The following is a 13,535-nucleotide window of genomic DNA, read 5'->3' as shown; positions in this document are numbered from 1 at the left end:
AAAAAAAAAAAAAAAAAAGATCTTTAACAGATACATACATTTGTGTCTATATAGTAACAATATGCACAGCTATTCAAGTCAGTTAAACATTTATCATTCATTAATTTGACACTAAGGCTGGATATCTAAATCTATTACTGACAATCATAGATTGTAACTTTGATTAACATGTTAAAAACCTCTACTTCCAAATATCCTAACATCTTAAACAGAAAGTTTCAGTATGAAGATGCAAGTTTAACAAGCTTTGTATTAAAAAGCTACATGACATACCAGCAGCTATTGTGCAATCTTGAGGTTTGCACCTTTCCACACAATGCTGCCTACAGATCACAAATTAATTCAGATGTTTCTGCCTACTGTTGATTTGTATCAACTTATTTATTAAGAGATTAAATATTTACATAAAAAAAAACAAAAAACAAAACACCACAACCAATACCACACACACCCCACCACTTACTTTTTCTTTTTGGAGGAAGCCATTTCTACACTAAGAATGACAAACACTCTTGCCACAGAACGCAGGAATCTCATTGTAACAGCAATAGCTTCTTCTCTGCGTCCTGGTGTATACTTGTTTTGTAATTCCTTTACCAGAGTACCCAGCAAAGTATCTAAGAGCTGTAGAAACAGGTCATTACAACCCAATTAAGGTGTGTAACTTAGAAGCATGAAACAAGACAGATTAAGATTCAAAGGGAGACCACAGTGATAACAGTATAAATTCACAAAAACACAACTAACTTGAAGTTATTGTCAAATTAGTCTCCAAGTGTATCACCTGAGATAGATTTTCTGAATAATGCAATATTTTAGTTTATGTAAAACGTGACTAGGAGCGCTTACCAAAATGTCTGCTGTACACTTGACAATAAGGCAGTGCGTAAAACAGTCCAAGCGAATAGTTCCACTTTGCTGATTAAGGTAAACTTGTTCTTCAGGCAGAAGATGACCTATCCTACTGCTTGCACTAAGACTTGGAAAAAACAAAAAGAAAGGAAATAAATTTTATGTAAGTCATCAGGTCTCAAATATCAGATCAAACTTTACATTGACAACTATTTGTAAATACACACGGGTCTTTATTTTCCTGGGAGCCAAACATGATCATGGACTTCAGTGCATTCCAGTCTTGCAAAACACGTTCCAAAGCAAGCTGGGCAAATCGAGGAGGTTCTAAATCATGATCAGGCATATCAGAATCTAAAAAGACCAAAAAAGCAATATAAGAAAGAGGTACTGGAATATGGAATTTGCCATTTATTTCACCAAAACAGCTCTTACCTTCAGGATTTGCAGTTTTACGATTACGATCTTCCCTAATTCTAGGTGGTCTGTACTGGCAGTGTTCCACAGTTTGCCTGGCAACTGTCTGTACTAAAAACAGCAGCAGATGTTCTCCTCTGTAATGAAAAATTGATTAGTTGGGATATGATATACAACGTATTTAAAAGTAATAAAAATTATTCTGCCCTAGTCATTGCAAATATGAACTTGCCTGCTATTTGGCATGGTAACAAGATTTGTGGTGGTAAGCAGGCGGTAAAGGAGATCAAGGCGAGCAGACTTTTGTCCAGCAATTAGTGTTTTACACTTGCACTTTTCCCAGCAATCACAGTAGGCTGTTGGAGATGTTCGTTTGAGCCTACAAGAAATAGAAAAGGTAAGCTGCACCACTGCCCAGTAATATACCAAATATTTTCTGCACAGGCTGAGGATGTTAATGTATACACTAAGATTCCTGCTAGAGGTTTTTGTTTATTATAGTAGCAAGATGCCAAAACCTAGCTTAAAAGAGAAATGCAGAGTTTATATGTGACAACACTTGGCATTTGCTATCCTTGTTTCCTACACTCATTTTAAGAGTGCAGTTTCACTCTAGAGCTTTGCATAGTGCCTTAGTAAAGCTCACCCAAGACCATTTATTCTTCCCCAAAATAGCCTCCAGTCAAGAAAGTTGTTGTAAATCCAAAACATTTTACATGCAGTAAAATCTCAGTAATTGTTACAATGCTGAGAATATCTTTAAAATTGTATCTGTTAGATTATTATAGCTAGGATATTAATGCTGTAATATTTACAGCCCATAAAAGTAGCACAAAACATCTGAGCTTCAACGCTTTGATCAGAGACATCTTGACTGTTCATTTCACTGCTTGCTCACTTTTCCCTTTACTACAGTTGATCTTAGAGATATGCTACACTTCTTTCTGAACGTTTACAAGAATGCTCTGTCACCAAGATTCACTGGCTTCAGTAAACTCCTAGAGGTACTCAAAATGAAAACACTGTACTGTTTAAATATATTATTATTAGAATATGAAGCACTTTGAGGCTGTTAGACTTCCTCACTTACTCTAAAATCTACAAAGTGAGAAGTAGAAGACTTCAAGTTACTCTTTCAATTCTGATCCACATAATAAATCTTACAGAGCAGAAGGAAAAGAAGATTATTTTAAATATTTTAGTAGTCTTCTGTTCTCTAGTATCTGAACACTTCAACCAAAAAGAAACCCATTAACTATCAATAAACAAATGAAATCACAAAATATTGATTTATTTATAAGAAACAGAACACAATACTTACTTGCAGTCATGTCCTTTGTGACAGACCCTTGCACATTCTGTGCAACAACAAAGAGATTCCAACAGGCCACATGTTCGGCATTCAAATATATCCTAAAAAAAATTACCACAAATATTAGGCATAGTTTTCTCCCTACAGCGCTTGCAATCTCACAACATTTCAGGTTACAATAAAATTGTACTTGTTCAAACTGATGCCTTCACTTAGAACTAAGTCAATTCTAGACAGTGAAACTTTGTTGTTAGTTAGAATATTCAGTGTTTTCAAAGAGCTGTTTCCATCAAAATTTTTGCCAAAGCTAGCCAGAGGGGAAAACCCACACCCATAAACAGCCATATTCTGACCAGCACATCCAGCTTTGAGAGTACAAAGCAATTAGGGGAGGCAATAACTATACCAGACTTAAAAGTCACAGTAATTAAACCAATGCAACTTTAATAATTTAAAAGTTAGATTAGTCGACTAACACAATATATGGTTGAAACATATTTCTATTTACTTAAAAAGAAAAAAAAAAAAAAAGCCTTACTTGGTTAATATGTTCTGCACCAGTCCATGTAAAACTGCATGTATCGTTACAACACAACACATACAAAGGAGAGTCATCTGGATTTGTACCAGAAGGACAAACCATTCCCATAAACACATCGTCTTCTTTTTCACTTGAAGTTGCTTCAGCTAAAAGAACAAAACCAGTGTTAAAAACAAGCCAAACACCACCATCAGAACACATACTTGACAGATGTTTGTCATTACAGAATCCCATGCAGAATTAGAAGGTTGAATAAAGTCTCTGCAACAGTTTTTTGAGAAAGCTTTCTCCTTGACACGTTACAGGTATTTGTTATAGAAGCTCTTGCAAATTCCTAATTGAAAAATACAACCACCAACTCTTTCCTAGTTTTGAATTCACTGATATTCTAATCAATTCAGTGATTCACCACTTTGAAGGATTTTAAAAAAAATAATTTATGGGATATATTCTTATAAGGAATACAGACAGTCCTACAGAGCTTGTCACACCACAGTTCTAGTTTGCTTCAAGTTTCTTTGAGTTCAACTTCACATATTTCTCTTACACCATTAAATATCAACATTGAACAAGAGTCACAAAACATGTGTTTGTATAGAAGCCTTTTCAGGAAGAGGATCTAGCTTGGCATACTGCTTTACCATAGAGCTTTTTTTCCAATTCAAAGAAGTTCCAGGTGATAACTTTGTGCTACTGAAAAATGGTACCTTAATCCACTGATGTTTGTAAAGCAATAAAATGCTGAAAAGACTATAAAGAACACAAAAGCAATAACATTCATAGAAATCTATCATAATATACATACTACGAAAGGGGAAGATACTCCATAATAGCAAGACTCCCAAAACGTAGAATCATAGAATTGTTTCAGTTGGAAAATACCTTTAAGGTCATCAAGTCCAACTGTTAACCTAGCACTGCAATATGCAGTGTTTTGGAAAGAGGTGTTCGCCACCACCACCAGTTGCTCAAGCACATGTCACTTCATACACAAAAAAGCAATATTGATAATGAACCTGCACACAGGCCAAACTTTAGAAGGAAACCATACCCTAATAATTATTGAAAGTGGTGTACCTTTAGCAATTTTCTGTGCAGTTTCTAGAATTGTAATTGCAGCAGGATATGCCCGGCCACTTACTGCCGACATAAATGGTGTCATGCCTCTTGCATCCCTAGGGAAAAAAACAACAGATAAGTTAGAACACACTGAATTTTTTTGTTACAACAGGAGAGGTAGGAAACAAATATATGAAAATTTAGCACTGCTAATCTTGTGCAAACAGAAAAACCACAGTGAATAAGCACTCTTTTCTTCGTTTTACTTCTGTGAAATAGACCTAATTTTATAGGATGGCAGGAAGCACACACAGTCAAATTCTAAGATTCTCCATTTTAACTAATGTGCCTTTAAATAGCCTGTTTAAAACAGGCTTCTATGTAATAAATTTCAGGTGATACAACATTACAAAGAATAGTGAGAATTCACATGAAAATCCTTACTTCGCTGACAGCAATTCTCGAAGATAAGGTTGTAGAACAACACTATCACACAGTAATTTCAGTATGAAATGAGCATTTGCCTTCCGATCCTTTGATTCCACTACAGATGATTCAGTAGAAGGACCTATAATAAGAAAAAAAAAATTGCAGAGAAACTGTTTTTCCTTAAAAAATGACTACCTATTAAAAATAAAGTAATTCAATGGGGTGATTAATCAGTAGCTTGACTATTCAGTGGTTTGCCAGTTTCAGCAACATTTCACTGAAGTACTGTAAATTTCAGTTCCAAATTACATTTTGAAATGCAGACAGTAATCCCAGTTTCATACTGATTACCATATCTTTACATATTTGTCATTCCCCAGGTAAAAATATTTTTTTACATAAAACACAGCGTGGGGCTTCAAGTACTTTCTGCACACTTGTGAAATTCTGCTTCAATCCAATCTTCATCTGCTAAGAGGCATTTTCATATGCAGAAAGTCTGTGCAAGCAAAGACAGCTTTTGAGATTATTTTTCTTCTAAAATGCAATCAGATAAGTGCCATGTCCTCACCTGGTATTGTGGAGGTGCTAGGTCCTTGGCCGGTGCCAGTCGCTGCTGTGGTAAGAGATCCCACAGCGGGGGCCAGGATAAAATCAATGTCACCATCTTTCAGTAAACAGAACAGCAGGTTGTATATCAATACATAAAAACATCCCTAACAACATGCTCTTTCTGCAATGTCTAACACACTGCAGGTTTTCTGTATTTAATTGGTACTCTTTCCTACAAACGGCCACATTCCTAGATTAGTAACATAACTCAACATTACAAAACACACTTCACAGAAGTTTGACGCCATCGGTAGAAAGACACATACTGGATTTAAAAACAGCTTTTAATTCTTCAGTAAACTCTTAAAGCATGTCTTGCTACCTCCATGACATTAGGTATTTTAGTCTTACGCTGCAATCTAAGTGATCCACCTTAAAAACCATCAGTTCCTTCATTAAATATCTCGTTCTATGGTCTAATAGGATAAATGAGCAGACTTACCCGGATCCATCGCAGGAGGATCTGGAACCCAGCTGGGAGGAGCTATTGGTGGAGAAACCGGGTCCTGGTGATCACTTGATGAAGCACCAGCTTCATGTCTGCCCAATCCAGCAGCTCTCAAGGATCTTCTCATCATTTCCCTTAATCTCAAACTGAATACAAAACCAAGGTAAAAACACTATCTCATTTTCATTTATAATTAGAACATTTTAAAGCAGAATTTCACACTGAAAACGGAAACCAAACTCTTCTTATCTCCATTTTTCTTCACCATAGAGAAGAATGGGCAAAGAGGTATTTTTCATTCCTGTATTCCATTTTGTTGCAACAGAATATAATGGCCTTGGAAGAAGAGTCAGCCAGTAATGTATCAAGATAGATTTGAGCCCAGAACACATCCCTAGTCACCACAGCATTGTCTCTTGCAGGGAGAGGCAGCTGATGGGCATTATTACTACTGTTTGACAGTCCTTTTACCCCAAATGCATTGCCAGGGGTGTTAAGCTTGTGGAAGGATTTGCTCTTGTTGCTGCTGGTTTTTAAAATCTAACTGCAAGAAGAGATTAATGAAAGAATAAAAATGGGGCTTAAAAATTTTTTTTTGAAGGAATTATTTGTTTCAAATTATTGGACATGAAAGTACTACTTTCCTGAGGACAGTCAGTAAACAATTTCAAGAAATTCTGTAGAGGGAAAGGTGGTAGGAATAAAATAGGAGCCAAAGAACACAGTGTGATACAAACAAAGAGGTATTAACATAAACGTGGTTTGGTTTTGGGTTTTTTTAAATGCACCTCTTAAGAGTAGTCTCTCCTACAAAATGTGGGAGGGAAGCTTCAACCCTTATCTCCCATATCAAAAAAGATCACAGTGATGAGGACTGTAGCTTGGGAAGGATAAAGACATCATTGTCATGTCAATTGCTTTCACTACAGAGCTAAGTAAAAAAACTATACTATGCCCTCAGAGTGCTCTGAAAACTAACTAGAATTCAGTACAGACACCACCAAATTCCCTTGACGTAAACACCACTCAGTTACCATAATGGAAAGAGGAGAACATAAATGTTATCGGAAATCAGGATTCAGTCAGGGTCAGAAACCTATCCTTTGGAGCCACCTTGATACAAAGGACTCCCACTATAACAACGATTGCTTAGGATAGAAAGAATCAACTTAAGTTCTTCCCCACAGGTGTTATGTTGATCTCAGTATTAGAATCATAGAATGGTTTGGGTTGGAGGGAACCTCAAAGATCATCTAGTTCCAACCCCCCTGCTATGGGCAGGGACACCCTCCACTATTTATTTATCTGTGTAAGTGATCACCTCCCTCAGAAATTCTCTTAAAAGAACAAGCCTGGGCGCTATTACAGTACTCCCACAATACTCAATTCTCCTTGGTAAAGAACACTAGATCTTATCCCCAAATTCCTTTTCCCCACAAGGAGGAGCATTTCCACTTTACAACTGAGATGACAACGCCCCAAACCCAGAAAACAGAACTTGTTTAAAAATATCCCACTATCAGTTCTCACACCAGAAAAGGCTTCAAAAAACCCGCTACAGCTCTAGTTTGGTGCTTGAAGTAGTGAAATCTGACTTTGAACTAGCAATGGAGCCCATTCTTAAACTAGACTGAAGGAAAGAATTAGTAAGAGATTGGTAATTAACATGGAAATTAGCATACAGAAAACAAAAAGAAAGCATTAGTCAGTTTACCTTCTGCTGCTTGATGATCCTGCTCGATTTCCTGGACCATTACTTGACACAACAGAGATTGCATTTGCAATAGCTTCCACAGCCGAGAGCCTTTCAGCAAATGTATTCCTTTCAGAGCGCTCTGCTTCTGAAAAATTAAGAAAAGTGTTAGTGTCAAAATTTCACTTGGGAAAATTATAAGGAAGGAGTATAAAGTATGAAATGTCACTAATCATAAGATGTTCCCTGTATTTTGTTTTGGTTTTTTTTTTTTTTTAAAGATGTAGAGGGTCAGACTAGGTTTTTATTTTGGATGAGATTAACCATGATTCTGACTGGGTTTGGTTTCTAAATGGCCATCAAGGAAGGAAATTCAAGGCATCCAAATTCCAGAACAAGCTTTGAGTTTTCAGTATCATCAAGAGACAAGGACCTATCACATAGCTGATTCCAGACACTTGCTGAGTCAAGGCTTCAAAAATGACAACCAAAACCACCCCAGACCACCACAAAAAAACCCCAAAACCAAACACACTTCACAATAAGCAGCTATGAACAACAATGCAAAGTTGTGGGCTTGTAACATACACACTCTACTTATGAGCGTACTTAGGAAAACTGTGTTATGAGTATAATAAGGTAGCACAATCAGCTGACATCAGAAAGAATGAGCATTTCTTCTAACATCTAAACCCCTAAGCACCGTAACACCTAAATGTTCTAGTAATAACAAGGACTAAATTGTGCCAAGTGCTATGCAAAATAAAAAAAATTGCCTAGCTGTACAGTTACAGTACAACTTGATGCAGCCATCTGAATCAAAGACCTACTGTAGATTCATTTATCTGCAAGATAAATACACAGATAAAGCAGTAAAGTCAGCTGTACAAAGCTTGCTTAGAGTAACAGTCATTGCTTCTCTAGGACTTACTGACAATTAAAGATTGCATTGCTACTACATAGCAAATTATGAATCACTACAGCCACGGATCCAGAAAGAACTGAAAGAGAAGTCACTTTCAATGTGATACGGGCCAGGAGAGGAGTAATTGTCCTTTCAACAGAAAGACAATTTTTGGTATGAACTAGAAGGAATAGGTGTATTTCTGAAAAAGGAAAAAAATTTCCTTGAAGTGACTGATTGTTCTTTCAGGACATGTCTCAAAATTGCTATGGGTAGTGCTCACTTTCCATTTAAAGGCTTTTCAAACTGACAGTCATCATCCTCTAAATGCACATTTTCTCCACTGACAGTACTATGACCTCAATAATTCCTTTTTTTTTTCTTCTTTGAACAAGAATATACTATTAATACCTTTAAGTTCATAGAATGAAGTAATTCGATGGTGTTTGTCAGCTTTGTATATTTAGTATAGTCTGCATTGTATGTTTATTCTTTAGATCCTTCCAATCAAGACTACCTGAACTAGCAAAGATCTTAGGTTTTGCTTGCTTTCAAGCATGTGCAGGTTTCTTAGATAAAAATCACCTACTACCCACAGCAGACAAGTATCAAGCACTTCGTAAACATTACTCTTGTGCCCTTAGTTCTATACTACTTGACCTGTAGTTGTAAATGAATTGCCATTTTATTTGTGCTGTACTCCTTTCTAAGATCCACTATTTCTCTTAATTCCTGACCCATCACATAGTATTTCTGCATCCCTCGCACAGGGAGTCACAGTTCTTGAGAGTGATCCCTCAAGCAATACAACTGTTCTCTGCAGCATAGAGCTTTCACCTATCCTTGGTCCCATGGTAAACCGTAACTGAATTTTCACTGTCCCACTTATGAAGTTAGTATTCATTTTTGGAGACCCATCAATTGTAAATGCCCTGGCTCTATGGGTCATCTGCTGTTCTGTTGTCTAATGAATCTGTCCCAATTCTACAGAAAAAACTCAGTTTGTAGGTGTTCAGTAAGATTATCTGAAATTTAGTATCGTAACTTTTAATGATTTCACATGCTTTGGACATTTCTTTTGGACCTGTCTTTTCCCAAGATCCTTTCTATTGGCAAGACTGAGGAGACACCAAATCACAGAGAAAGAGAGCAGCCTTCCCCCAGCTTTGCAGGCCTGTGATTCATTTATCCAATGCTGCAGGAGCTATGGTGAAACTAGGCACAGGATCTGAGGGGGGGGGGGGCGGGGGAAGCAAGTTTATCCCTGCCCTCAATATTCCCTTTCTGGCACTTAAGGGAGAATCTATATGAAGAAGAGTGAAGGATCTCAGGCAGGTAGTGGCTGGGAAGGGGCAGTATGTTCTGTAATTGTTAAGGAACATCATATGTGAAGTCTGGAAATGAAGCCTTTCCTTCTAAATCAAACTTCTTTTACAGTTTAACAGATGGCTGTATAACTTACAGACAGTAATATTAGTCACCACTGCCCTCCAGATGATACACAGAAAATAAGCTTGTCCTAATATCCATCACTAACAGTTACAGTGGAAGGTGAATGTGATTTGAATCTAAAGATATGAATGCCCTTTTAAAAGAATTTTTGTGAGGGGAAAGAGAGAGGCAGAGGGGTGTTAAAAGTCTATCAAGTTCACATTTTTCATTTTTCAGAAAGTTAAATTACATCCAAATGAAGTTACTGAAAAAACGTCAAGGTTGCAAAGACAAGCACTCAGATTAGGAAAAGTCAGATTAAGTTTGCCCATGCATCCTTATTTCAGCTTCCTTGTGTGCTTATAGTAAAACAACCCTCAGTTACACAGTTGGGTTTTGTTTGTTTTGGGGGTTTTTTGTGTCCCGTCCCCCCAAGACGACCCCTGCCTCAATCAGTGCACAGGATGGACGACACACTAAAGATGAAGGGTTGTATAATGAGCAAGCTGTCTATGCCTTGTTTGCTGCAACATTTGGAAGGCGTGTAGTAAGGCAGCAACAGCTTGGCAAGGAGAGGGAGGAAGTGTTGTCTTGTGTTTAATGCCACTGAACATCACTTTGGAAAACTGGAACCTATTTCTGCCACATCTAACAGCACACAAAACTTTGTGAAACAAGGTTTTACAGATGATTGTGATACATTTTACTCATTTCTGGACACTTAAAAAGGTGCCTGACTCACAGAAATAATTACCATTCACAGAACAACTAAAACCACTATTAATCCAGCTCTAAACCTACTCAAAAAAATGAGATCAGGCCCTAGGCTTCTCAAACAGAACCCTCAAAATTAGTTAATAGCTTTGAATACAGAAAAACTTCAAGCTAGAATACCTTCAAGACATGAGAAAGCTGCAGCATTAACCCCATTTTACAAATAGGGATATGAGGAACAATTAAGGTCTATAAATGACTAAAATTCAATGACAGCACCATACAAAAATCCCACAAGGAAGTTCATTCATTATTCAGTGCAGGGTTTGTATGGTGTGCAATAAGTAAGGAATGGGGCCACACACTGAATGATGAGGATAAAAAGAAATATTGAATAGCTACCCATTCGGTGAGCACCGTCCATCTTGTGCACTGAATGAGGTAGTCCTGTGGAAAAAATAGTATGACGGTGTAATTAAAGACCATTTCACAATGCACACCCATGTACAGCACGTGGGTAAACTTAATTCTGGCATTTCCTAATTTTTGAGTGCTTGACTTAGCAACCTTTTCTGTTAAAATACTTTTAACATAACAGTATTTAATAGACATTTTAAATGGTGTCAGTAACTGGCATTAACAGAAGGTCATTCTTTCACATTTATTAATCCATGTCAACTGCAAGTAGCATTTCTTATTGGAGGTATTAACATATACTCTAACACTTGAAAAGTATTAAATACCGCTTCTCTTAAAAATTTGCTAGTGATATAATGGGGATACTAGTGATATAAACGTGAAAAATAGTTGTTTTCATCTAAAATTAACATGTGAATGTGAAAAGTTTGTCTTTTACAATCAATAAAAACAGCTTAGTGTTCTTAAGTATTGAATTCTTATAAATCCTTGTGAGAGTAAGAAAAAACGTTGTCTCTGCACCTTTGAAAGGCTAGGACACATTTGAGGTGCTAAATTTTAAGGTACCCATTTATGAAGAATGCAGCCTTTATTTCAAGTGTTCTTGAAAATGCATTAAAAGTTTATTTTCATTGTATTGTTGAGCTCACCCTCTTCCTCTTTCGTTTCTTTGTTGCTGGTTGGAAAGCATACAGACACACAAGCATGCAGAATATTGCGGTTTCCATCACATCTATGGCCAAGGAACGTCTGCAGCATTTGTGGATTCTGATCCAAGACAACTGCTTGTTCAAGATTCATCAGGTATTGTCTGCAAGCCTCATAGTCACATCGGAGAATGTGCTGCATTAAAGTTTGCTTCTGTACTCAAAAGAACAAAATATTTTAACAATTTAAAATACAAAAGGCACACATACAAGTTTTCTAAGTACTTCTAGTTTTCTGTTTTTGATATTAATAGTTCTACACCAAGGACATTGGCTAGAAGTCAGTGCAGGAACTGTAGAGAATATGCATCATCTCAATTATAGCACTGTTAAAAACAGAAACCAGCATGCATTCAGGCACAGACAAGTCAAAGGAAAGGAGAGGCTTAAGCAGCAGAAGCTATCAGGCTCACAAAAGATTACTTCTGTCTCATGGCTACATGTAACATGGGAAAAGCGGTACAACTGAAAAAAACTAAGGAGTCTACATCAACTAGCTCTTACATATTTGTTTTAGACGAGTGATATACATGCTGAGAAGTGAATGAATAGAAGCTGTTGAAGGTCTGGGAGGCTCAGCCCATATATAACAAGCTTTTCCACAGTGATGGAATACTCCACTGTGAAATCAATGTCAGTCTAACAGGTACACAATACCTCCTGGTGGCAGCATAGCACAGAGCAGATTAACTAAACTGCGCCAAATCACTGATGGGTTTATACAAACTTCATACATAAATTCACAGCAGAACTATTCATACAGCACCACAGATGAGTACAGAACTCTACAGGCAATTCAAGTGAAAAAATCTTCCCTTGACTCTCATAACTTCCTAATATATGGTCCAAATATTAGATTAAAAAAGTAAAAAAGAATAAAAAAGTATTGCATTAACAAGAAAACAAGTTGTTGGATCCCTCAGAAAAACTGTGCACCCATAAAACAAATAAAATTGTATACTGGTAGTATACATAAAAAGGTAACAGTTTTAAAAGTAATTCCTATAAAAATATTACTAGTTAAAAGCCTGATACAGAAGCTATGCAACCCCAAAATGGATAGTCACTTGACTATGTTAATCTTTTTGTGCTTTCATGTTTCTAAGAGAACCTTCTGTTGAAATTAGTTTCTTTGAAATAGTGAAAATACAAATCAGTATCTAAACACAAAGCTGCTTTAAGCATAACTTTATAAAAGCAAGAGAAAAAAAAGCACATAATTCTGTAGTAAAGAAAATATCTTACCTCAACAGCCATAATGATAATAGCAGCTTTCTTTTTGATGGTTGAGTTAGCAGGAAGATTTGTTAAGGAATGAACACCCATTCCAAGACTACTAATAGGTGGAAGATCAAGCCAGTCAGGGTCTCGTATCCCACCCATGCAATCTTTCGCCATTGGATAGATTGTACCATTTCCGTCTCTAAGAATAATAGGAGATTCCTACATTTGGGAAAAAAGTTTTATCGTTAAGTCTCGACAATTTATAAATATTATCCTTCCCAAAAGGTCTAGTTCTGCTTGACTGCCAACAATGAGAACAGTTTACCTAAAATTCTCATTTATGCCATTGTCTCCTATGATTACAAGTGGCACAGCATAAGATACCAGATTCTCTTTCTCAAATGCCTGAAATGTGCTTAACATAGTAAATACTACTGAAAGTATCTTCTTTATGACATACATTCATTAGGAAACATTACCAATGAAACATATAGTACTGATACTTTTAGCTTACTTAAATGCTTCAGAAAAAGTTAAATATATTGAAATGAAACATTCAAATTCAGTTCTTTTGCAAAAAATCTTTCCTTCAACTATCCTAAGCAAAGTATATTCTGTTTCTTGCAGTTACGAAAACGGTTTCGGTATTTTTTCTCAGATCTCCTCATGGATGCCTGCACAGTGTAATCAAGCTGTATGATCAGATAAAATAAGATACATAACATTGGATAGTAGAAAGAGTTGCACAAAATCTTGATATATCATTTTTAGTATC

At 36.5% G+C, this 13,535-nt stretch overlaps 1 protein-coding gene across 9 annotated transcripts in view; it reads right to left on the bottom strand.

Moving 5' to 3' along the window:
• UBR5 (ubiquitin protein ligase E3 component n-recognin 5) overlaps positions 1-13,535 on the bottom strand; it is a 91,437-nt gene that overhangs the window by 21,653 nt on the left and 56,249 nt on the right. For 5 of the 9 annotated variants that reach the window (XM_054815121.1, XM_054815123.1, XM_054815124.1 and 2 more), the window contains 15 exons: positions 12,782-12,979; positions 11,480-11,690; positions 10,815-10,859; positions 7,385-7,511; positions 5,665-5,816; positions 5,182-5,277; positions 4,626-4,749; positions 4,200-4,297; positions 3,120-3,268; positions 2,591-2,682; positions 1,502-1,648; positions 1,288-1,406; positions 1,080-1,206; positions 850-979; positions 464-624 (listed from right to left, as the gene is read on the bottom strand). In XM_054815121.1, the coding sequence (XP_054671096.1) occupies positions 464-624; positions 850-979; positions 1,080-1,206; positions 1,288-1,406; positions 1,502-1,648; positions 2,591-2,682; positions 3,120-3,268; positions 4,200-4,297; positions 4,626-4,749; positions 5,182-5,277; positions 5,665-5,816; positions 7,385-7,511; positions 10,815-10,859; positions 11,480-11,690; positions 12,782-12,979 (1,976 nt within the window). The remainder of the gene's footprint in view (positions 1-463; positions 625-849; positions 980-1,079; positions 1,207-1,287; positions 1,407-1,501; positions 1,649-2,590; positions 2,683-3,119; positions 3,269-4,199; positions 4,298-4,625; positions 4,750-5,181; positions 5,278-5,664; positions 5,817-7,384; positions 7,512-10,814; positions 10,860-11,479; positions 11,691-12,781; positions 12,980-13,535) is intronic. The other 4 variants (XM_054815126.1, XM_054815128.1, XM_054815122.1 and 1 more) reach the window with 3 other exon arrangements.

The sequence above is a fragment of the Grus americana genome, chromosome 2 (genome assembly GCF_028858705.1).
Source record: "Grus americana isolate bGruAme1 chromosome 2, bGruAme1.mat, whole genome shotgun sequence".
In the NCBI taxonomy this organism is placed as follows: domain Eukaryota; kingdom Metazoa; phylum Chordata; class Aves; order Gruiformes; family Gruidae; genus Grus; species Grus americana.
Note: the sequence above shows the minus strand (reverse complement) of the source record. Positions and strands in the feature narration are given on the sequence as shown.